We start from the raw sequence: 23,110 nt of genomic DNA on the forward strand, positions 1-23,110 counted from the left end.
GAGGCCCCATGGGAGGATCAAAGGTACATGTAAGGAATAGCTCACTATTCCAGGACAGCTGGAATAGAGCGAGCGAGGGGACAGGCAGTGAGAGGAGAAGGAGATCGCACCAGCAAGGTCTTACTGCTTCATGACATTTAAATCCAAGAAACACAATCTAAATAAAGTCCCTGATGTTTGTGTTTGGGGAGATGCCCAGTCTTACTTATTTTTCAAAGCTCCCTCTTTCTGCCTTAATGAGCTCAGGTGGTCCAGGGATGGTAGCAGGACTGCATCTCTGCCAGGCCAACAGGCCACCCCCGAATGACAGGAGACCCATTCTCCTTGCTCCTGCCTAGCTTGGTCACAGTCACCTAAGAGCCCAGAGGTAAGGTTTGGCATCCAGGACCCTGGACACCCAGGAGACCAACTTGAGACTCTCCCTTGAGAAAATTACTCCTTCTCCCATCCTGTGTTATAGTTAAGCTTTCAACTCCAAGTAGCAAACACCTGCTTATGGGGGCGCACGCTATAGGGACATTTGTTACTGTTGATAGTTTCTGCTCTATCGCCCTCTATGGCATTTGAGTTTCACCCTCTAGCTTAGGCCTTCACAACTGCAGCATGCACTCAGCAGCTCACCCCTACCCAGCCAGTAGCAAAAGCATGAAGCAAAACAGCCTTCAGGGCGGGGGGCGGGGGGGGGGGGGGACGGGGAGAGATTGCAAAGCCTTTCTAGACACCTTCCCCTTCAGAGCAGTCAGGCAGTGGGAATGGAGATTGCTTTGATTTGATTTGCTTGGACTGACCATCTCGCCTGTGCTGGACATGCTTAACCAAAATTGGGTTCTCAGCACAAAGGAGGTGGGCTAGTAGATCAAAAGAATCCAGTATGTCTGCCACTAATGTCAGCTCTTCAGCCCTAGAAGGACCAGACTTTCTCTTGGACAAACAAGCTGGTTAAGAAATCACTGCTGATAAATGTGTATGCAGGCAGCTTATGGACCAGCAGGAAGAGAAGAGCATGTTCACATGGGATATTTCAGAGAGTTTAGTGAATGAATAATTTGCAAAGGAGTGGGCAGGGGAGACTGAAACCACAGCACCTCAGATATGGTACCAAAGGAGAGCTGTCACGCACTCCCACCCTACGCCACCAGGCACAAGGGAGTGAAAACCCCAGAAGAGCAACTCCTGGAGAGAGGGCTGCCCTGGGGGGACTTGAAATCCCCACCCCAAATCTGCAGGGCTCCCCATTGTTCATAACCTACTGGAAGCCAGAGGGCATAGGAGCCCAGATGATGCTGCCCACCTAGGTCAGCCTCCCACTACACAGCAGGGCAGAAAGGGAGCCTGAGGGCAAATAGACACCCAACCCCAGATTTCTTCCCTAATGTCTTTTCAGCAACAACACAGGAATCAATTGCTTCAAGAGACATGTTGTGCATGGAGAACTGGGCACTCAAGCAGAAACAGAATGGCTCCCCACTCATCAGCTCATTCTTTAGTGCAACCTGGCCCCTGCACGCCACATTGACAGCTCCTAGACACTGGGCTGCCAGGCCTGTGCCAGACATACTAGTCATGGCTGCATGAAATCCAACAATTGTAAGATGGCAACACTTAAAACCCCTAATGGTTTCTACTCAGCTGTAAAAAAGAAAGAACTCTTACCCTTTGCAACAGCATGGATGGACCTAGAGATTATTATGCTAAATGAAATAAGCCAGTCAGAAAAAAATATACCATATGATCTCACTTATATGTGGAATCTCATGAACAAAATAGAACCAGAGACATGGCTGATGGATCTCAAAAGGAATAGTGTGTGGGGGGAGGGACTGGATAAAAGAAGGTGAAGAGATTAGCCAAAATACATATAGGCATAGCCCATGGACAGAGACAACAGTGTGTTGATGGCCAAGGGGTGGGGTGGGGGGAGGCAGGGACTGGGTAGAGGTGGGCGAAGAGTGGGAAGATGGGGGAAATCTGTAATAGTGTCAACAATTTTTAAAATATATATTTTATTTTTTACAGAGAAGGGAGAGGGATAGAGAGTTAGAAACATAGGATGAGAGAGAAACATCAATCAGCTGCCTCCTGTACACCTCCTACTGGGGATGTGCGCGCAACCAAGGTACATGCCCTTGACTGGATTCGAACCTGGGACCCTTGAGTCCACAGGCCGATGCTCTATCCACTGAGCCAAACAGGTTAGGGCATGTCAGCAATTTTTAAAAACCCATTTTATAAGTGTGCTGTGTTGGCATAGCCATGGGTGAACCTGAGAGGGGGTGGTGAAGGATGGACAAGACAAGAGAATAAAGCTGGGGCTAGGTGGGATGCTGCTTCTTGATGGAGAGACAGCACCACAGCCTGCAAGCCAAGTATTTTATAGCCAGATTCCATGAGGCAAAATAAGGACGTGGTCAAGATGTTCACAACGGTTCTTGTGGGTTTCGAATCTACTCAATTATATGCACCTGATCAAGTTTTGTTTACTTGCTGCACCCCCCGCAGCCTATATCACTTAGCCACGTGGGACCACAGGTTCGGACCATAAGGTCAAGCTTACAACTAGAACCTTTGGCTATAATTGTGCTGGGAGGGCTTTGCCCTCCAAGCTAGGACTTTGCCACGAGAGGACTGTGCCCTATCATTAGTCCGAGGCTTGAACTTGTCCAAACACTGTAGCTGCTCTCCACATACAAGCAGCTCAATTGAAACTCAGATGCTTGCCTAGCTATCCATCCTCAATTCTAAATGATAGCTTTGCTGGGTAGAGTAATCTTGGTTGTAGGTTCTTGCTATTCATCACTCTGAATATTTCTTGCCACTCCCTTCTGGCCTGCATAGTTTACGTTGAGAAATCAGCTGACAGTCATATGGGTACCCCCTTGTAGGTAACTGTTTTTCTCTTGCTGCTTTTAATATTCTTTGTCTTTTGCCCTTGGCATTTTAATTATGATGTGTCTTGGTGTGGTCCTCTTTGGATTCCTTTTGTTTGGGGTTCTCTGCGCTTCCTGGACTTGTAAGTCTATTTCTTTCACCAGGTAGGGGAAGTTTTCTGTCATTATTTCTTCAAATAGGTTTTCAATATCTTGCTCTCTCTCTTCTTCTGGGACCCCCATAATTCGGATGTTGGTATGCTTGAAGTTGTCCCAGAGGCTCCTTACACTATCTTCATATTTTTGGATTCTTTTTTCTTTTTGCTTTTCCAGTTGGGTGTTTTTTGCTTCTTTGTATTTCAAATCTTTGACTTGATTCTTGCAATCATCTAGTTTACTGTTGGATCTCTGTATATTATTTTTTATTTCAGTCAGTGTATGCTTAATTTCTAGTTGGTCCTTTTTCATTTCCTTGAGGGTCTCACTAAATTTACTGGCAGTTTCTAGAAGATTCTTGAGTAACCTTATAACCGTGGTTTTGAACTCTATATCCAGTAGTTTGCTTTCCTCCATTTCTTTCACTTGTGACCTGTTTCTTTGTCTCCGCATTTTGGCTGCTTCCCTGTGTTGATAGGGTGGCTTTGTGTGCTAGGTGTCCTATAGGGCCCAGTCTCCCTCATTACCTGAGGTGGACACTCTTGGTGCACCCCTTTGTGGGCTGTGTGCACAGTCTTGTTGTAGTTAAGCCTTGATTGTTGTAGATATCATTGGGAGGAATTGACCTTCAGGCCAATTGGCTGTGAGGATCAGTTGTGTCTATGATGGGCAAACTTCTGTGCTGGAGACACCTTATGGGGCAAGACTTGCTTCAGTGGGGCTTTGACACTCACTGAGTCTGCCCCCTGAGTGTGTCTCTTATAGATCTGAAGTGTTGTAGTCTGGATGGTCCCACTCTGACCACTGGGTACACTGGCTCTTGGTTCTCCAAGGAGAGAGACCACCCAGCAGGAGCTACAGAGAGATCTGCAGATTCTTTCTCTTTGTTTGGGGTTTGGAGGTGCCCAGATGAGGTCCAGCTGTGAAGCAATGCAAGCTGCTGTCAAGCCTTGGGTCTTCTTTTGGAGGCTCTGGGGCTCTCTGGCCCAGCTGCAGTTTGTTAGGTTTCAGATTGCAAAGGGACAGGCCATTCATATGCAAAAGCCTCTGTGCACAGCTTGGGTGGGGTTGTAAATTGGGTGGGGCAGGGTCTCAGGGAATCACCAGGGTGGAGCAAACAGCAATGGCTGACCGTCAGCCCTGCCCCGAAGAGGCCCCTGGGTCTCTGTGACCCGCAGCACCGTGCAGGAACAATGATCGCTGCAAGCACCTCTGAGAGAAAGCCGCCCTCGTGTTCTGGCCCGATGCCAGTCAGTCCAGTTTCTCTCCGTATTAGTCTGCGTCCCCAGAGTCTCGCCCGGGACTGGAGTTCAGAGCAGTCAGAGCTTGTATCTTCCTCCCGACTGAAAAAGACAACAGCATACTCAGTTGCCAGCCCCTTTTGCGCGTGCCTCCGCACCTCTGCACTTCACTTCTGCATCTCTGTACCTCCTCTGAGTCTCAGTGTGCTTTTCTCTTTCCTTCTAGTTGTATAATTTCCACTCAGCCAGCCTTCCCGTGGTTCTGGATGATACCTGTTTTGTCTTTTAGTTGTAGTTTTGAAGTGGTTGTGTGAGGCAGCAAGTTCAGGTGTTTACCTATGCCGCCATCTTGGTTTCTTGCCTTTCCTTTCTTAGTAGTGAGCTGTTAGGCTTCATCTCAAGCACAATTTCCCCAGCGTGGGCAACCCTTAGGGATCTCTCTGTCCTGTGGGGCAGAATTCCAGCCAACAAGTGGATAGTGATTTGTTGTGGTAAGGGCTTTCACAAGCCTTTGACCTCACATGCCACATGAGGATTCACACCAGTGAGCAGCAACAAGGACATAGAGGGGCTACTGGATCCTGGGTGGGGATGGAACAAAATGGCGGGAGGTGCCCTGGATGTAGAGTTTTTATTTGTTTGTGTTTGTGGAGGAGAGACTCAGCTTGGAACACCACATACTTAATCAGATGGGTGTAAGATAGCACCAGGGTAGGGGCCTGCTGAGGGCTGTAGAGTGAAGACAGGTACTGGTTACAGGATTCAGGTCCCAAATTGAAGTGTGCAAAGGGAAGCCTCCCTCCGCCCTCCTAGCTGCAGGAGAACATACTGGTGAGGAGGACACAGGTGCCTGGCCCGTGTTTGTATGGACGCTGCAGATGGTGGGGTAGAGGCTGCACTTGGAGTAGAAATGGGGAAACACTCAGGGGGCAAGGTGGGTTGGCTTTGGTCAGGAGGTCACTGCCCTGTCTGTCCTCTATCTGCCCAGGGATCCATCCATTCCACTGCAGGGCTTGCCGGAAAGCATTTACACAGCGCTGCTTGCTTGAAACGCATCTTGCCAAGGTGCACCGTCAGCCAGCCAGCTACACTTACCGCTTACCGTGAGCTCCGTGAGAAGTTATTTGCGCAGCACCAGGCCCTACACCGCGCTGCTTGAGACTGTGCACCCGATGTCCAACCCATGAGAGGCAAATAAAATAAACACAGGCTACGCATTCACAGAACAGAGCATTTATTACACGTGGGGGAGGGTGGTTCACTCGGTCCAGCGGTGGCCGCAGTGAGGGGCAGTGCACACATAGTACAAGCGCATAGCGTCCTGGCAAAAAGGATGCAAGGTTAGGAAGGTTCTGGACCCAGGGGAGGGTACAACATGGAAGTCCATTCAGCAGCGCCTCACCACCCCAAAAAAAGACAAGGGGCCTTTCCCACTGGTAAGGGCCCAGCTAAGACGCCAGGAAGGGCAGGCTCCCCTCAGTACTGGTATCCCCGCTCCCAGGAAGGACCAAGGACACAGGATATCCAGAAAGCCTTCTTCATGCCACTCACCTCCGCACGGGCACTGTGCGACTGGAAAAATACCGCCTCCTTGTGGCCGCACCTGAGGGGACAATTAGCCCCTCAGTTACCAAACCCTTCCCTCCTTCCTCCTCCCCTTTCCGTCGGGTGAGGCCGAGCCCCTCTCCCTCCGGAACAGACAGCCGCGCGCTCACTTCTGGCACGGGTGGTCCTCGGTTCGCGGCAATGTGGGGTCCTGGGACACGTCAGCGATGATCTGGGTCAGCTCGCTGAGGGAGAAGAGGGTGGATAATGATGCTCTGATAGTGGCTCTAAGAACCCCGTCCCTAAAGTCCGGTCCCGCACTCACTCCACTTCGTGCGTGATTTTGTTGACGTAGATGCAGCTGTTGTCGGCTTCCTGCTGGTAATCACAATTCCGGCACTGCAGGAGGGCGAGCGCGGCCGGAAGGAGGCCGTTGAAAGGGAGGGCAGGGTCTTCCCGGGAGAGGAGGACTAGGGGATGGAGTCTCAAGGCTGGGCTAACGGGGTGTATCGAGAATCACCTCGAGATGGGGAAAGACGGGAATTCGGGTTCATTTTGGGGTAGAAGAAACCAGGACAGTCGGGCGGAACAGAGAGTAGCGGTCACGGGGAGTAGGGCGGGGCCACGATGGGAACGGGTGCACCCGGGGGAAGACCGGGTCGCCCGCGGACTCGTGCTCACCGCGTAGAGCAAAATGCGGTTCTCCTTGTCCTCCTTGGGGTAAAGCATGTTGTTACTGTGGGGACGGGAGGCCAGAGGTCAGTCTGGGGCCATGGCTTGCTCCCCTTCCACACCTGTCGCCCCGTCTCACCATTCCTGGCAGAATCGAATACCCACGAAACCCGGCTCGTAGGTCCCGTCCGGTTCCATAGCGCAGCACTACCCGCCCAGCCTTCCGCGCTCGCCCCGCCTCACGACCGGTCGCGGGAAGGGTCAGACTTACTGGCTTCGCCTAGAAAGGGGCGGAGCTGCACACAAGCACTGGCTGCTAGCGGCTTTGCGCTCGGCTCGCGGCGTTTAGATTGGATTCATTGCCTGCTTCAGTCTTTTGATATCCTAAAGTACTTGCTCCCGAATGTGGGCCTCGCTTCCCCAGTTTATAGAATAGTGTGGGACGAGGGCCGGGAATAGGACGCGTCACGTAACGCGGAAAGCACTTAGCATACTTCCAGAGGCCATTGCTCTTGGGGAGCCGAAGGCCAGGGCACATGCGCGAGTTACCCTCCGGGCGGGGGGGCGGGGGAACGCCTGCCAGTCCTTCTCCCGGCTTCACCTGCGCCGCCCGGCCGTTTCCCGGGCTGCTATTGGAAGACCTGCACCCAGCCCGGCCTCTCAGGATTGGCTGGACCTACCTAGGCAAGCGGGAGCGCTTCCGGAGCTGAGGAGACAGCGGCGATTGGCGGACCTCCTGCAGGAGCGCGCGGATTGGCCAGGTCGGGAGCAGGGGGCGGGGTTGATATCCCCGCAGTGGCCTCGGCGGAGCTGGCGTGAGGCGGCTGACGGGGCTGCAGACTCCCCTCGCATCACCCCCAGAGCGCAAGATGGAGGTGACGGGGTTAACGGCGCCCACCGTGACCGTTTTCATCAGCAGCTCTCTCAACAGCTTTCGCTCCGAGAAGCGGTACAATCGCAGCCTCACGATAGCTGAATTCAAGGTGTGGCCGAGGGGCGGGGTCCGGAGGGGATGGGCAAAGGAAAAATGGATGGGCTTCCCGATCGCAGGGAGCGGCCAGAAATAAACCGAGGTTGCTAGGATTGGGGACCGGGCCTCAGTGGGGCGAGGCCAGAAGGAACCGGAGGTGCCAGAGAAGTGGGCAGGGCCTGGGAAAATCAGAGGCTTCAGGGGGCGGGGACAAGAGCAGAGGGGGCAGGGCCAGGGATAACCACTTGGGTCCTAAAATGATGGGTCTCTTGGAGGAGTAAGGATGGGGTGATGGTTATTGATACAAGGGGCCGAGAGCGTAGAGGGTGGAGCCACTAACAGCCTTCCTCCTCTCCAACCTCTCCACATCCCTTACTCCTCGCAGTGTAAACTAGAGCTGGTGGTGGGCAGCCCTGCGTCTTGCATGGAACTGGAACTTTACGGAGCGGACGAGAAGTTCCTCGGCAAGCTGGATCAGGAGGATGCGCTACTGGGCTCCTACCCCGTAGATGACGGCTGCCGCATCCACGTGAGACCTCCCTACCTGAGATCCCTCCTCTCCATTCGCTTATTTATTTTTAATATGCTTGCATTGATTTTAGAGAGAGGGGAAAGGAGAGGGATAGAAAGATAGAAACATTAATGAGAGAGAAACATCGATGGATTGCCTCCTGCACGCCCCCTACTGGGGGCCCAGCCTGCAAGCGGGCCTGTGCCCTGGGAATCAAACCCAGACCTCTTGGTTTATGAATATGGGTCGTTGGCCAACCACTGAGCCACCCTGGCTGGGCTCCATTCATTTATTTATTTAACAAATGCTTGCCATACTTTGTCCTGTGTGATAACCAAGATAGGCCCCCATGAAGCCTGCAGTCCAGTCTGGAGAGAGACAAACCCATCACCAGTGACAGCCAGAGCGGTTTGGGCTGGGGCAAGCCCAGGTAACTGGGGACACCCATAAGAGGTGCTTGACTCCATCTGGGATTATCAGAAGGGGCTTTCTGAAGAAAGAGATGCCTAAGCTGAGACTTGAAGGATGAGGAAAGGACGATTTAGGAGAAGAGGTGGGAAGGGATGCCAGCTGGAGGAAGCAGTGCACAGAGGCCTATAGTGTGAGGTGGGTCAGCGTGAGCAATGAGATGTGTTGGGAGAAGCTGGATCACAAAGGACCTCTGCATGCATCAGCTCATATCATCTTCTCTGTCTTCACACCCACCCCGATCCTCTGCCATATTCCTCAGGCATCTCAGCATCCCAGGTGAGGTTACCTTCAGATGTGCTGCACATTGAATGTAACCTGTGCCTGCCTGGCTCTTTTTCTATGCTCACATGGCTTACTCTTTCCTTCCAGTCTTTACTTAAATGTCAACTTTTGAGTGTGAGGCCTTCATTGGCTTCAGTGTAAAACTTAAACCTCCTTTTTCCCTTTATTTGATTTTTGTTCATGGCTCTTATCCTCCTGTGACATACTGTGCATTTTTCCTTAGCACCTGGAACAATGCCTGGCACAGAGAGGATGCTCAGTGAATCATTGTCGGATGAGAGTTGAGTCCATAAAATAAGACTTGGAAGATGGCATAATTAACCTTATTTTGCAGAAGAGAAAACTTAGCTTTGCCCAGCCAGTGTAGCTCAGTGGTTGAGCATTGACCTATGAACTAGGAGGTCACGGTTCGATTCTGGGTTAGGGCACATGCCCAGGTTGTGGGTTTGATCCCCATTGGGGGGTGTGCAGGAAGCAGCCAATCAATGATTTTCTCTCATCATTGATATTTCTATCACTTTCTCCTTCTCCCTTCCTTTCTAAAATCAATAGAAATATATTAAAAAATAAAAACAAAGAACAACTTAGTTTTAAGATGGAATATACTGTCCTAAAGGTGAACTATAGCTACATGTTTTACTCAGTCTGCATAACTCTAGAAGTCAATGTGCCCAGAGAACTGGTCCGTTTTTTAAACTTTTTAATATCTTTCATTTTATTTAGTAACTGTTCATTGAGCATCTGTGTTACACCAGGAGTATAGCTATGAACCAAATCTTAGAAGGTTTCTGCTTAGCTCTGTCCAATCTGAGATAGATGTTAGCTAAATATTCACAAGAACAAATGCGAAGGGTCAGTGAGGTGAAGACCATGCAGAAGGAGATCAAAGAGCTGGAAATCCTATACCAAGGGACATGACTCATTAATGAGAACTTCCGAGAGGGGGTGCTGCCTTAGCAGAGACCTGAATAGGAAGAGTTAACTGAAAAAGTAAAAAGAGTGCCCCAGGAGAAGGGTACAGCGTGTGCAAATACTCTGAGATGGGAGGTACAAGTGGGTACAAGAGACTGAAGAGTGTCCACTCCTATGGCAGAGGGAAGTGGGAGCTAAGGGAAGAAGACTCTGAGTTAGGAGAGCCTGGTCTGACAGGGTTCACAGGCCCTCTCTGATTCTATGTGTGAAGCAGACTGGAGGGTAGAAGGAGTAGAAAGACAAGTGAGGAGGCAACTTGCATAGTCCAGATGATGTGGTAGGGTGGGAGGGGCCAGGACTGGGTCAGCTTTGTATGGAAAGACCACAGCACAGATTGGGCTGCCCTGAGCAGCCTCAGCCTAGGGATGCTGGTAGGCCAGGCATGGCCGGTGGCATCCTCTAACAGGAGGTTTTCACACATGAATTTGGGTATAGAGACAGACTGACTTCTGAGGCCATTCAAGGAAGATTTCCCAGAGGTGGAATCCCTGGGGAATTTTTATTATTTCTAAAACTTTTTCTGTTTATAAATATTACCTATAAAATATTTAAAATAACAGCAACCTCAAACTTACAAAAATCCCTAATATAGAAGTAGAAATTTTTAGTGACCCTTGACCAGAGATAAGAGCCATTTGTCCCTTGGTATGTTAGCCCAGTGGTTCAGGACAAACACCTCAGAGTGTTTCCTGAGCCCTCTCTTTCCCTCACACCCACATCCAGTCTGTCCCCAAACCCTGCGGGCTCCACCTACAAAATCTGTCCAGAATCTAAACTCTTCTCCCCCTCCAGTGCTCCACCCTGGCCCAGCCTCCATCCTCTCCCTCCTGGACATACAGCCACCTCTATCTCCTGCTCCCATCACCCCGCTTGCCCCCCAGTCTGTTCTCCACACACAGCCAGAGGGAACCTATGAACTCTCCTGGCTCATAGCCTCCCTGGCTGCACCTCATTCCAGGTCAAAGCAAAGTCTGTTGTGTCTCCCATGTCCCTGGCTTATTCACACAAGCCATGCTGGTCTCCCTGATGTTCCTCAAAAGGGCTAAGGGCAGTTCTACATCTAGGACTTTGTGCCTGCTCCTTTTCATCCTTCAGGCTTTGGGTCAGACATTCCCTCCTTTTAAAAGCCTTCCCTGACTACATTCCCAGGCTCCTTAAGCTTCTTTGTGGTATATATATATATTTTTTTACATCAAACCTTGTTATCTTCTGGTGTTTAATACACACACCTGTGTATTTGTATAGGGTCAGTCTCCCAGCAGGCGTTTATCTGTTTTTGCACTGCAGCCCTAGCACCCAGCACAGGGCCCAGCTGGGCGCTTTGGAAGAGCTCAGCAAGCAGTGAGTTAATGAACCTTGAGGGTGATACAGGAAGAGATGCCCAGGGTCGGGATGTTGAGGCCGCGTAAGAGGCTCTCAGAAGCCCAGAGAGGAGAGGACAGATGTGCTGCCTAGAGGGTTCATGCGTAAGACCCAGTTCTCGTGACTTGGGGGCCAGCAGTGATGTTGACGCCAGCGTTCAGGGTTCATATAGGGGTGAGGAAGGGAGATGACTAGCGCAGACACCTGCTCTCATCACGTCTGCCCGGCTCAGGAGATGAGAGAAGGCTGGGATAAAGTGAGGGTAGAATGTAGTTTTTCCTAGACAGGGGAGACTTAAGTCTATGGAATGCTCCACTGTGCAACTGTACCACTACTCCCAGCACCCCAAGCCTCCCTGACCAGACCCTGATCCCCTCTGACCCCTCCTGTTACTATAGGTCATTGACCACAGCGGTGCCAGCCTTGGGGAATATGAGGATGTGTCCAAGGTGGAGAAATACAGTATCTCACAGGAAGCCTACGACCAGAGGCAAGGTATGGGGCACTTGGGGATAAATGGGGTGTGTGGGGGCCAGAAGGAGTGCGTGTAGGTGGGTGGTGGTGTTGGGGGACAGGCAATAGACAGGGACATTGAGGGGAAACTGGTGGTGAGGGCAGTGAGGGGGCAGATGGCTGGGAGGTGTGAGGGACTGCGGGAGGCAGATAGGTACATGGGAAAGCGGAGGGGGCATTAGAGGGATCGGATGTTAAGGGGTCAGGTGTGGGGAGCGTGGGCAGGGTCACATGAGGGCAGAGCGTGGTAGAATGTGGAGTGGACAGGGCAGTGTGGTGATCAGTACACTGTGGGGAAGATGAGGGGTTCAGGGGACAGATGGAGGTGAATGTGATGCTGAAGGGATGTGGGAAGAAGGGGTGATGTGAAAGACTGGAGACAGGAATCTTTCCTTTAGTTTCTGGATTGTGGGGAGGTCCCAGAAAGCCTGGGGAGAGGCCAGGGCTGTGGTGAGAGACTTGGGGGACTTGAATGATAGCCCTTTGACACCTAGAACAGAAGAGTTTCTCTATGAATGTTAGCCCTGGGTGAGTGGGGCTCTCATTAGTCCAGAGCCCCACTAGGTAGACCGCGTCTGACCCCCATCCCCTACCCCACCCACAGACTCAGTTCGCTCCTTCCTGAAGCGCAGCAAGTTAGGGCGATACAATGAAGAGGAGCGGGCACAACAAGAAGCTGAGACCACCCAGCGCCTCACGGAGGAGAAGGCCCAGGCCAGTGCCATCCTTGTGGGTAGTCGCTGTGAGGTGCGGGCACCTGGGCAGCCCCCTCGCCGGGGCACCGTCATGTATGTAGGTATGTGGCCACTGAGGCCTTATGCCCTGCCCTGCCCTGCCTGATGTGGGCAGTGCTGGGGACCCAGCCCTCAAGGAGATCCCAATTTAGTAGGAGAGACAGACAAAGCAGCTGACAGGGACAACCCAGAATGTTCATGGCAGGGAACTGGGAAGCAGAGGCAGAATGTCTGGGTTGTGATAGAAGAAGTGGAGGCCAGAGTGGTTAGTTCTGAGGCAGAAGTGGTCAGAGCTAAGATGGGGAAACAGGCAGAATTTTTAGAGCTGTGATGGGGAAAGCACAGGCTGAAGTGATAGGGCAGTGATGAGGAAAGCGTAGGAAGCTGTGTGAGCTGAGAGGAAGTAGCAGGCCTCTCCTTGAGAGTAATCCAGAGTGCTTCCTTGGGACAAGGACTATTTGAAGGAAAGGGAGAAGTGAGCCAGGTGCAAAGGGGGCTGAGTGTTCCAGCCAGAGGGAGTAGTGAGTGCAAGGGCTGTGAGCAGGAACAAACTTGACCAGTTGGAGGCAGAGAAAGGAAGTCAGCATGGCTAGTGGGGAGTGAGCGAGGGGAGCATGGGCAGGGCTGAACCATGCATGACTTTGGAGATAGTAGAGAGGAGTGTGGGTTTTATTTCTTATAACAACTTTATTGAGATACTAGAGGCCGGTGCATAAAATTTGTGCACGGGTATGGTCCCTAGGCCTGGCTAGCAATCAGAGCCAATTGGGGCCTTCCTTCTGGCTGCTGGCTGCCAGCCGCCAGCCGGGGCCTTCCTTTGTTCCATGCCGCCCCCTGGTGGTCAGCACACATCATAGCGAGCAATCGAACTCCCAAGGGGACACTTTGCATATTAGTCTTTTATATATATACATACTAGAGGCCCAGTGCACGAAATTCGTGCACGGGGCAGGGGGTTCCCTCAGCCCAGCCTGCACCCTCTCCAATCTGGGATCCCTCTTACAATCCAGGACTGCTGGCTCCCAACTGCTCGCTTGCCTGCCTTCCTGATTGCCCCTAACCGCTTCTGCCTGCCAGCCTGATCACCCCCTAACCACTCCCCTGCCAGCCTGATTGATGTCTAATTGCTCCCCTGCCAGCCTGTTTGCCCCCAACTTCCCTCCTCTGCCAGCCTGGTCACCCCTAACTGCCCTCCCCTTCAGGCTTGATCGCCCCCAACTGCCCTCCCTTGCAGGCCTGGTCCCTCCCAACTGCCCTCCCCTGCTGGCCGGATTACCCACAACTGCCCTCCCTTGCAGGCCTGGTCCCTTTCAACTGCCCTCCCCTGCTGGCCATCTTGTGTCCACATGGGGGCAGGATCTTTGACCACATGGGGGCAGCCATCTTGTGTGTTGGGGTGATGGTCAATCTGCATATTACTCTTTTATTAATAGGATAGAGGCCTGGTGCATGGGTGGGGGCCAGCTGGTTTGCCCTGAAGGGTGTCCCGGATCAGGGTGGGGGTTCCCTTGGGGCGTGGGGTGGCCTGGGCGAGGGGCCTGTGGTGGTTTGCAGGCCGGCCACGCCCCCCCGGCGACCCAAGCAGAGGCCCTGGTATCTGGGATTTATTTATCTTCTATAATTGAAACTTTGTAGCCTGGAGCAGAGCCAAGCCTTCTGCTTGCTCCGTGGTGGCAGCCATTTCTGTTGGGATTTATGTATCTTCTATAATTGAAACTTTGTAGCCTTAAGTGGAGACCTGGGCCGGCCAGGGTGTGCAGAAAGCTTGGCTTCCTCCATCGCCGGGGAAACCCAAGCCTCCCTCCTGCTCTCTCTGTGGCTGCAGCCATCTTGTTTGGGTTAATTTGCATACTTGCTCCTGCTCCTGATTGGCTTGTGGGCATGGCCTGTAGGTATAGTGGAGTGATGGTTAATTTGCACATCACTCTTTTATTAGATAGGAGATATATATATATATATATATATATATATATATATATATATATTTAATATATCATAAAACTCACCCATTTAAAGTGTATATTATTCATTCATTGGTTTTTAGTATGTTCACAGAATTGTACAACCAACACCACAATCAATTTTAGAACATTTTTATCACCCCAATAAGAAACCCCATAATCACTAGCTGTCACTCCTCATTTCTGAAATCTTGTATCTCCTAGTCCTAGGAAGTCATATAGATTTATCTATTCTGGATGTTTTATATAAATAGAATAATGCTATATTATGTGGTCTTTTGTGACTGCCTTCTTTCACCTAGCGTGTTTTCAAGTTTCATTCATGCAGCATGTATTAGAATAACGTTGCTATGTACATTCTTGTATAAGTTTTTGTGTGGGCATATATTTTCCTTTATACCTAAGAGTGGGATTGCTGGGTCATATGGTAACTCTATATTTAACCTTTTGAGGAACTGCCAGATTATTTCCTAGAGTGGCTGCAATTTCTCCACATGATAGTTATTCTAATGGGTGTGAAGTGGAAAAGCATATGGGTTTGATTTGCAGTTCTTTGATGGCCAATGATATTGAGCATCTTTTCATGTACTTAATGGCAATCTATATATTTTCTTTAGAGAAATGTCTATTCAGATCCTTTTGCCCATTTTAAAATTGAATTTTTTGTCTTTTTGTTGTTGAGTTGTGTATTAGATTGCTAGGACTGCCATAACAAAGTATCACACACTGGATGGCTTAAACAACAGAAACTTATTTCTCATAGTTCTGGAGGCTGGAAGTCCAAGATCAAGGCCTTGGCATGTTTGGTTTCTTCTGCCTGTCGTTGGTTTGTAGAAGGCCACCTCCTCTCTCTATCTTAACATGGTCTTTCCCTCTGTGTGCATCGGCTCATTACTGGTGTCTCCAAATTTCTTCCCATAAAGGACATCAGTCAGTTATAATCACACATTAACTTAATCAAAAGCTCTTTATGTATTCTAGATATAATTCCCTTATTAAATATATGATTTGCAAATGTTTTCTCCCATTCTGTGGGTTGGTTTTTGTTTGTTTGTTTGTTAATTATTTATTTAATCTTTATTGTTGAAAGTATTACATAGGTCCTCTTTTTTCCCCCATGGGTTGGTTGCTTTTACTTTCCTGATAGTGTCCTTTGTCGTTTGAAGCACAAAGGTTTTTTTATTTTTATGAAGCTCAGTTTATCTATTTTTTTTTCTTTTGTTGCTTGTGCTTTAGGTATTATAACTAAGAAACCAGTGCCTAATACAAGGTCACAAAGAGTTATGTCTGTATTTTTTTCTAAGAGTTTTATACATATACTAGAGGCCTGATGCATTAAATTCATGCAAGGGGCTTGGCCCTCGCAGCCCCAGCTTTGTCTGGAAGGTCGTCCGGCTGTCTGGTCTAATTAGCATACTACGCTTTTATTATAGTATATATGTATATTTCAAATCTCAGCTGACTTTTTTTTCCTTTTTTCCCCATCACCATTTATTCCCCCATACCCTCGTCTACCTTCACCCACCCCCCTCTCCTCTTTCTAAGACTTTTATAGTGTTACATCTTACATTAGGGCTTTGATAACCTTATTTTGTGTTAATTTTTGTGTATAGTATGAGGTATGAGTCCAGCTTCATTCTCTTGAATGCAGATATCTTGTTGTCCCAGATATTATTATTTTTTTATTATTATTATTGATTTCAGAGAGGAAGGGAGAGGGAGAGATAGAATCATTGATTGGATACCTCCTGCACATCCCCCACAGGGGATGGACCCCAAAACCTGGGCATGTGCCCTTGACCAGAATCGAACCTAGGACCTTTCAGTCCATAGGCCGACACTCTATCCACTGAGCCAAACCGGCTAGGTCGTCCCAGCATTATTTGTTGGAAAGACTATTATTTTCTCATTGAATTGTCTTGGTACCTTGTCAGAAATCATTTGACTATAAGCAGGGTGGACTTTATGCTGAGTGGGATTGGCAGCCTTTGAGGAATTTGGGTCAAGATAGTGGTGCTATTTCCCTTTGATTTTTACAAAGACCCCTCTGGCTGGGAATGTCCAATGAGTAGGGAGTAAGGGGTAGGAGCAGAGCAACCAGTGCAAGGGGCTACCACATTAGTCTGGCAGGAGGTGGTGGTGTTCCCAGTAAGGATAGTTTTCCTCCATGGGCAGGCACAGATCTGGGATGAGCTGTGTCTGGAGTTTATTGGGATTTCTCCTCTGGGCAGGACTCACAGATTTCAAGCCTGGCTACTGGGTTGGCGTACGCTTCGATGAGCCACTAGGGAAAAACGACGGCAGGTAATAAGTATTCCCACTCAGGCGTCTGTGTGTGTGTCTGTACCTGTGTCTGTGCTTGCCTATGTGAGCATATATGTGTAAGTGCATGCATATACTACTGGGCGAGCCTATCCATCCTAGCATCTGGGGAGGGAACCATGTTGGGAGCTGTCTGACCACCAACTTTTCCATCATGCCCGGCAGTGTGAATGGGAAACGCTACTTTGAATGCCAGGCCAAGTACGGTGCCTTCTTCAAGCCATCAGTTGTGACCGTGGGGGATTTCCCTGAGGAGGACTACGGGTTGGATGAGATGTAATGCCCAAGGAAGGGCATCTTCTTGCTCCAGCTACCTTGCCCACTTAATTGCCCTTCCCTATGTGTGCCCATGACTCTCTTCCCCTGACCCCGTTTTTATTTTATTCACTTTGTTCTTGCCATTGACTTTTAAGACTTGTGTATTAAATTTGCTGGACCTAGCCCTGGCCAAGTAGCTCAGTTGGTTAGAGTGTCGTTCCTATATGCCAAGGTTGTGGGTTCAATCCCTGATCAGGGCACATACAAGGGTCAACCAATGAATGCATAAGGAAGTGGAACAACAAATCAATGTCTCTCTCTCTCTCTTTCTCCTCCCACCCCCTCTTTCCCTCTCTCTAAAATCAATAAATTAAAATTAAATTTTTTTTTTAATTGCCAGACATGGGAAGCCTTTGGAAGACTTGGTGATTATAGGAAGGGCTGTGGCAGCTGGGTAGGTAAGGGTGAAATAGGAGGCTGAGCAAAGTAGAGGTAGGAGAAGGTGAGGCTTTATCCCCTCGCCGGTAGCTGGAGCCTCATGAGACTCTTTTGTGTCCTTTATTGGTTAATATAATATTCTGCTGCTATGACAGATAGGCCCACAGTAATAGTAGCTTTTGCAAGATTGAAGTTCATTTCTCTCCATGTAAAGACTTATGCAATCATAAGAACTAATGTGACCTCTCCATGTCAGATGCCAGTCTTCATCTCCATATATCTTGTTGCTCTCCCATCTCCTCCTCCTGATTCCTACCTTATCTGCTCCAGGCACCCGGAGCAGGGAGGAGGGGATACCCCTTGTCTTTAGGAATACATATGTATAACTCAAAACTTGATCCTGTTAGGTCTGATCAAATAATTTTGACCATCAGTTGCCAACTGGTGGTCCTTGGACCACTGGTGGTTCATGAGGTCTGAAAGGTTGGCGGACGCTACGTTAGACCACTTCACAACCGACATACCCTTTTGCTTAGACCACATTCCATTTGCTAAGACCATTAACCTTCCCCTCCCGACCTTCCCAGGATTTGGACCACCCAGAGAATTCTCCACCCAGAAAAAGCCCACCTAGAGTCCTTTAAAACCTCTTATTCCCCATCCCTGGCTGCTGGTGCCATTTGGGGGCTCAGCTCATCTGGGTTTCCAGATGACCTAATAAACTCATAATTCTTTACCACTTTCAGCCTCGTATGTACCTTTTTCGGCAGCCCTAATAGTTCCTATTTCGTTGGCTAGAATTCTGTCTTGTGGCCATTTATAACTGCAAAGGGGCTGAGAAATTTCTTTTTTTTTTTTTTTTTTTTACTTTTTATTTTGATGTAGTCCCATTTGTTAATTTTCTCTTTAGCTTCCATTGCCCTAGGGGCAGTGTCAGTGAAAAAGTTCTTTTGGCATATGTCTTTTTTTTTACTTTTTAAAGAAGTCTCTTTATTGAAAGGACCTGAAAATAGTTAATAAGGCTTTCAACAACATTTAATAAAATTACAGGATATTAACAATATGAAACATTATGTATTTACTTCAAAAACGCATAGCTTTCTAGACCATCCCAACATCATGCTGCTTCAGGGCGGGGGTAGTGCTGGCGTTTTGTCTACACAAGTGAAGAAATTTCATTTTTATTCTGGGCTGCTATAACAAATACCCCTCCCCCACAGTCTGAAACAGGGATTCTGGGTAATTGGCAGCAACCTCCATGTGGTGATTCATATACCCAGTCTCCATCTTGTGACTCCATCATTTCCATGGGCTCAAAATTATATGCTGCCAGCTACAAATAGGAGAGCACAGTGTGGAGGAAGTTTACCATATTCTTTAATAACCTGTTGTACACATTTCACTTCTCATATTTAAAAAAAAAACACAAATTTTTATTGATTTCAGAGAGGGAGAGAGAGATAGGAACATCAATGATGAGTGAGAATCATTGATTGGCTGCCTCCTGCACACCCCACACTGGAGATTGAGCCCACAACCCGGGCATATGCCCTGACTGGGAGTTGAACTGTGACTTCTTGGTTCATAGGTCGAGGCTCAATCACTGAACCACCCCAGCCGGTGCAGCCCCCATAGATACAAAGTGGGCTTTGGAACATACTCCTGTGCTGAGCAGCTCCCTCCTAGCCACTACTATGAAAAAGAATCATGGGGCCTTGCCGGTTGGCTCAGTGGATAGAGCATCAGCCTGTGGACTGAAGGGTCCCGGGTTCGATTCCAGTCAAAGGCACGTGCCTGGGTTGTGGGCTCCATCCCCAGTGGGGGGTGTGCAGGAGGCAGCTTATCAATGATTCTCTCATCATTGATGTTTCTCTCCCCCTCTCTTCCTCTCTGAAATCAATAAAAATATATTAAAAAACAAAAAAAAGGAACCATGGATTTTGGTGGGCCCAGCATTGAAGCATTGACCACCCTCTGCCTATTACCCGATCCGTAACTTCAGGGGAAGCAACAGGAACACGAGGGATTTCCTTCCACCAGACCTGCCCCCTGAGAACTGCCCTTGCCTAATTTGCACCCTCCACCACCCTCCTTTTAATCCTCAGGTCAGTGCAGATGGAAAACAGTGAATGTCCAACTCTCCCTACATTTTTTGAGCCCCTGTTGTATGGCAGGCCGATGCTGGGAACACATTCATGAAATGGACATAGTCCTTGCTGGAGAGTTGAAGGCAGACAAACATAATTACCAAACATTGCCTTTTTATCTACGTTTGGCTGTTATATTTAATTATGAGTAAGTTTGCTGGTAGTGGGGGAGAGAGAACAAACCCCTAAATCTGCAGGGTGGTGCTGGTACTAAGGAGAGGATGAGAAACACTTGAGTAGGAGTCACTGGAACAAAAGGGCTTTGTAGGTCTGAAGTAATCCCTTCTTTGATTCCTGCTGATCAGAAACTTGATCCCCGAGCTAAACACAAACTTAGGCTGACTGCAACCTTTGCCCTGTAGCAGGGCTAAATCACCAACTCAGACAAGCTAATGGTCCCCTTAAGTTGATTCCTGTACCAATTTACACACTTGGATAATTCACTAGGTTAAGAGGTGCTATAACCTTAGTGAAGAAGAGCACAGACTCTGAAACTGGACAGCTTGCTTAGGTCAAACCCCAGCTCTCACTCACCAGCTGGCAGGCGGAATAGTAACTATTCCTTTTCTTTGGGTTTCAGCTTCATTCCTGTAAATTGGGGCCGATAATAGTACCGACCCCAAGTGATTGTTGTGAGCATTAAATGAGCTAATAAATGTAAAGTGCTTAAATTCAGAACCAGGCACATAGGTAAATGCTTCCTCAGATTAGCTGTATAAAAAGGACTACGGAGCTCTAGCCAGTTTTGCTCAGTGGATAGAGCGTCGGCCTGCAGACTGAAGGGTCCCAGGTTCCATTCTGGTCAAGAGTACATGCCAGGGATGCAGGTCCGATCCCCAGTAGGGGGTGTGCAGGAGGCAGCCAATCAATGATTCTCATCATTGATGCTTCTATCTCTCCCTCTCCCGTCCTCTCTGAAATCAATAAAAATGTTTAAATAAAAACAATATATATTACAGTCAACAGTTACCATGTTGGCTTTCATTTAATCCGCACAGTGGACCCTGCACCCAATTTCTTCACTGTTTCTCCTCCTATCACACCTTTCCTGGCCCAAGTCTGGGTCACCTTCTCAGAAAGGGATCCCCTTATTTTCTTTTTCATCTTTTTTGTAATCCTCCCCCAAGGATACTTTTTGTTAGGCACATTCTTGCGCTCCATAATCTTGGAGCTCTTGCCCCCCCCCCCTGGCGATTTTCCTCATAGGTTTCATGACTAACGACCTTCAGTTTCCAGTGGACCAGCTACACCTGGCCCCCACCTGCACCTGGTCCCTCTCCCTTCCTCTCTGTAAAAAAATCAATAAAAAATATATTTTTAAAAACTGAGTTATTTGTTTTTATGGGATGGCTTTCTTGCTTTTCCTCTGCCCTAAGGTGTTAAAAACACTGAAAGTTACCTCTGTTCGTTGCTCAGTGGGGGTCTAAGGTCCTAAGGCTAGTTTTGGTAATTTTTTCTAATGCCTGAGGCTGTCTATTGGATAAAAAGTACCCCCAAAATTCTTGGCCCTTAACAGACCCAAATAATTTCTTTAACATGTATTTTATGTATGACTTTCCTTAGCGATAACATGCTACGGTTTGGGTGATAATGAGTTCCGCTCCTGGTAGTGGCAGGACTGTTAGGCAAGTGCCTGCAGTTCTGCAAACAAGTGTCTGAGTCTTGTAGCAAAGAAAGGATTGAACAGCTGCCGCTTCCTGGGAAAGAGCGGGGTGGAGGATGGAGGAAAGCAGCTGTTCTGCCTTTGTGAGAGGCAGGCAGTTTGCTGGGGCTGCGAGGAAAGTTTTCCTTAAATCCCTATCTTGGTAAAAGGGCTATAAGCATTAGTAAAACAAATTTAATTGGAGAACAGTGCTACAATTTAGAGATTCAGTTCCAGGACAGACTTCCCTGTCCCCGAGCTGATATTGGGGAAGAAAATCAATCTCTCTTTTTAAAGTTTGAGGCTCAGATTTTTCTAATTAAGAGACAAACTTAAAAAAAAAAAAAGACAAACTTTGTGGTTTTCTATTTGAAAGAGAAGAGAGGAGAATATAGGAGATTATAGGAATGGTGCTATAGTTATGAGAGGAGCAGTAGGTTCTTGGGACCAAATGTCAGTTCGGTCAAAGAGTTCATCAGGAAGGGACTACACGCAGGAAGGTTTAAAATGAAGAAGAATTTGGTAAGTGATGCAGTCCTGACAGAGAAGGGCGACTGTGGAGAAGGAAGAAGGCCTGGACGTAGTGTTAGAGGCAGAAATATAATATTGGGGACTATCTATTATGAGAAATAAAATAAGAAATATTAATCATGCTGTTAACCATAATGGTTTTGTTCTGATGAAAGAAAGTGCATTCTCACCTGGCTGGGAGTTGTACGCCCTGGGACACGGGAGCTCACATCGGAATGCAGTCCATCCTCCTGTCCCGAGAACTGCCTCTCATATGGAAAGATTTACAACCTCATGGCTGAAACTATCTAGTCCCAGAGGCACCAGCTCTTTACAACCCGCAGCCCCTATTGCCTGTAATCTGGTCCGGGGGTACCCAGAGGCACCCACCCTCTGCCACCCCCCAGTCCACATGACTTGTAACATGTAATGATTGTCCCGTGCCTACTTTCCATGCCTGTCATTCCTACCTCGCCACATAACCTCTGTCCTTCTACCCAATATAAGCGGCTGGCATATGGGGAGGGGCAGAGCAGATTTTTGCAGATGACCTGCTGCTCTCCCTTGCTGCCAACGTTATTGGAATAAACACTCATATATGATTCAACCCTGTCTCCTCACCGGCTTAATTGGCTCAGGCAGTGACAGGCAGCCTGGGCCCATGGGTTGTCTGGTTTCAGTAGAGGACCTCTGACCCTTTCCCATGGCAGTAACAGAAATTAAGTCCCAGAGAATATTAAAATCTTAAGTTCCATGCTCTGGCCAGTGTGAATCATTGTCTAATTTATATTGTGGATAAGGCACTTCGGCTGGACCTCCATGGAAAGGACGGAGGAGACATCCCAGAGGCATCTTTTTTTTTTTTGGGGGGGGGTGTAAATTAGAAAGGAGGTAAGCAACAAAGGGAGACCTGCGAAGCTAGACTAGAGGGGGGGGGGTGTGTGCCCACTGTCTTGTCAGGTTCTGGAGGAGCACAGTCTAATCCACATGGCAGGCATCCCTGGGAGGAGGAAGACTGTGGCACCTGTCCCAGGGCCGAGGCTGAACTGGAGAGGATTTTCTTTCTTTTTTTTTTTTTTAATATATTTTTTATTGATTTTTTACAGAGAGGAAGGGAGAGGGATAGAGTTAGAAATATCGATGAGAGAGAAACATTGACCAGCTGCCTCCTGCACACCCCCTACTGGGGATGTGCCCACAACCAAGGTACATGCCCTTGATCGGAATCAAACCTGGGACCCTTCAGTCCACAGGCCCACGCTCTATCAGCTGAGCCAAACCGGTCAGGGCTGGAGAGGATTTCTGACCTAGCACTAGGTCTTTGTCTGAGATGGCAAATCAGAAATCTCTAAGGAAAGTAGTACTTAAAAATCACGTACCCAGCAAGAAAGTGGAGGGCTGATCCATTTGTCCCTTACTGGAGATGAAATGAGCCAGGGTTGAGGCGGGGTCAGCAAAGGGAAGGAGAGGTCCTTCTTGGCTGGTTCGGGAGAGCCCGTCAGGGAGGGAGGCCTAATCAAGGCTGCAGTCGAGAGC

General features: G+C 48.7%; 2 protein-coding genes across 4 annotated transcripts; one reads left to right on the plus strand and one right to left on the minus strand.

Moving 5' to 3' along the window:
• Positions 1–5,481: 5,481 nt before the first annotated feature.
• On the minus strand, positions 5,482–6,989 carry POLR2I (RNA polymerase II subunit I). 3 transcript variants are annotated; one of them, XM_079759537.1, is made up of 6 exons: positions 6,753–6,989; positions 6,491–6,545; positions 6,135–6,208; positions 5,980–6,054; positions 5,816–5,867; positions 5,482–5,585 (listed from the first exon to the last, which is right to left on the minus strand). In XM_079759537.1, exons 2-6 carry the CDS (start codon positions 6,536–6,538, stop codon positions 5,523–5,525), a joined length of 312 nt encoding a protein of 103 aa, XP_079615663.1. In that variant the 5' UTR covers positions 6,539–6,545; positions 6,753–6,989; the 3' UTR covers positions 5,482–5,522. The 3 variants fall into 3 exon arrangements, with proteins under 3 accessions (XP_079615663.1, XP_079615662.1, XP_079615661.1); XM_079759536.1 differs by lacking the exon at positions 6,753–6,989 and adding an exon at positions 6,621–6,717 and having other exon boundaries at positions 6,135–6,184; XM_079759535.1 differs by lacking the exon at positions 6,753–6,989 and adding an exon at positions 6,621–6,717.
• Positions 6,990–7,243: 254 nt separating this feature from the next.
• Positions 7,244–17,033, plus strand: TBCB (tubulin folding cofactor B). Its single transcript, XM_079799758.1, has 6 exons — positions 7,244–7,464; positions 7,837–7,980; positions 11,448–11,544; positions 12,167–12,358; positions 16,489–16,561; positions 16,745–17,033. The coding sequence occupies exons 1-6, from the start codon at positions 7,351–7,353 to the stop codon at positions 16,857–16,859; spliced, it is 735 nt and encodes a 244-aa protein (XP_079655884.1). The 5' UTR covers positions 7,244–7,350; the 3' UTR covers positions 16,860–17,033.
• The last annotated feature ends 6,077 nt before the right edge of the window (positions 17,034–23,110 follow it).

The sequence above is a fragment of the Cnephaeus nilssonii genome (genome assembly GCF_951640355.1).
Source record: "Cnephaeus nilssonii genome assembly, chromosome: 20".
NCBI lineage: Eukaryota > Metazoa > Chordata > Mammalia > Chiroptera > Vespertilionidae > Cnephaeus > Cnephaeus nilssonii.

Excerpts from the sequence above, each read along its gene's own strand:
- TBCB (XM_079799758.1), top strand. The coding sequence starts at position 7,351 with ATGGAGGTGACGGGGTTAACGGCGCCCACCGTGACCGTTTTCATCAGC. Across the intron at positions 11,545-12,166 it reads AGCCTACGACCAGAGGCAAG|ACTCAGTTCGCTCCTTCCTG; the intron begins GTATGGGGCACT and ends CCCCACCCACAG. Across the intron at positions 16,562-16,744 it reads CTAGGGAAAAACGACGGCAG|TGTGAATGGGAAACGCTACT; the intron begins GTAATAAGTATT and ends CATGCCCGGCAG.
- POLR2I (XM_079759535.1), bottom strand. The coding sequence starts at position 6,679 with ATGGAACCGGACGGGACCTACGAGCCGGGTTTCGTGGGTATTCGATTC. Across the intron at positions 6,209-6,490 it reads ACCGCATTTTGCTCTACGCG|TGCCGGAATTGTGATTACCA; the intron begins GTGAGCACGAGT and ends GCCCTCCTGCAG. Across the intron at positions 5,868-5,979 it reads GAGGACCACCCGTGCCAGAA|GTGCGGCCACAAGGAGGCGG; the intron begins GTGAGCGCGCGG and ends TTGTCCCCTCAG.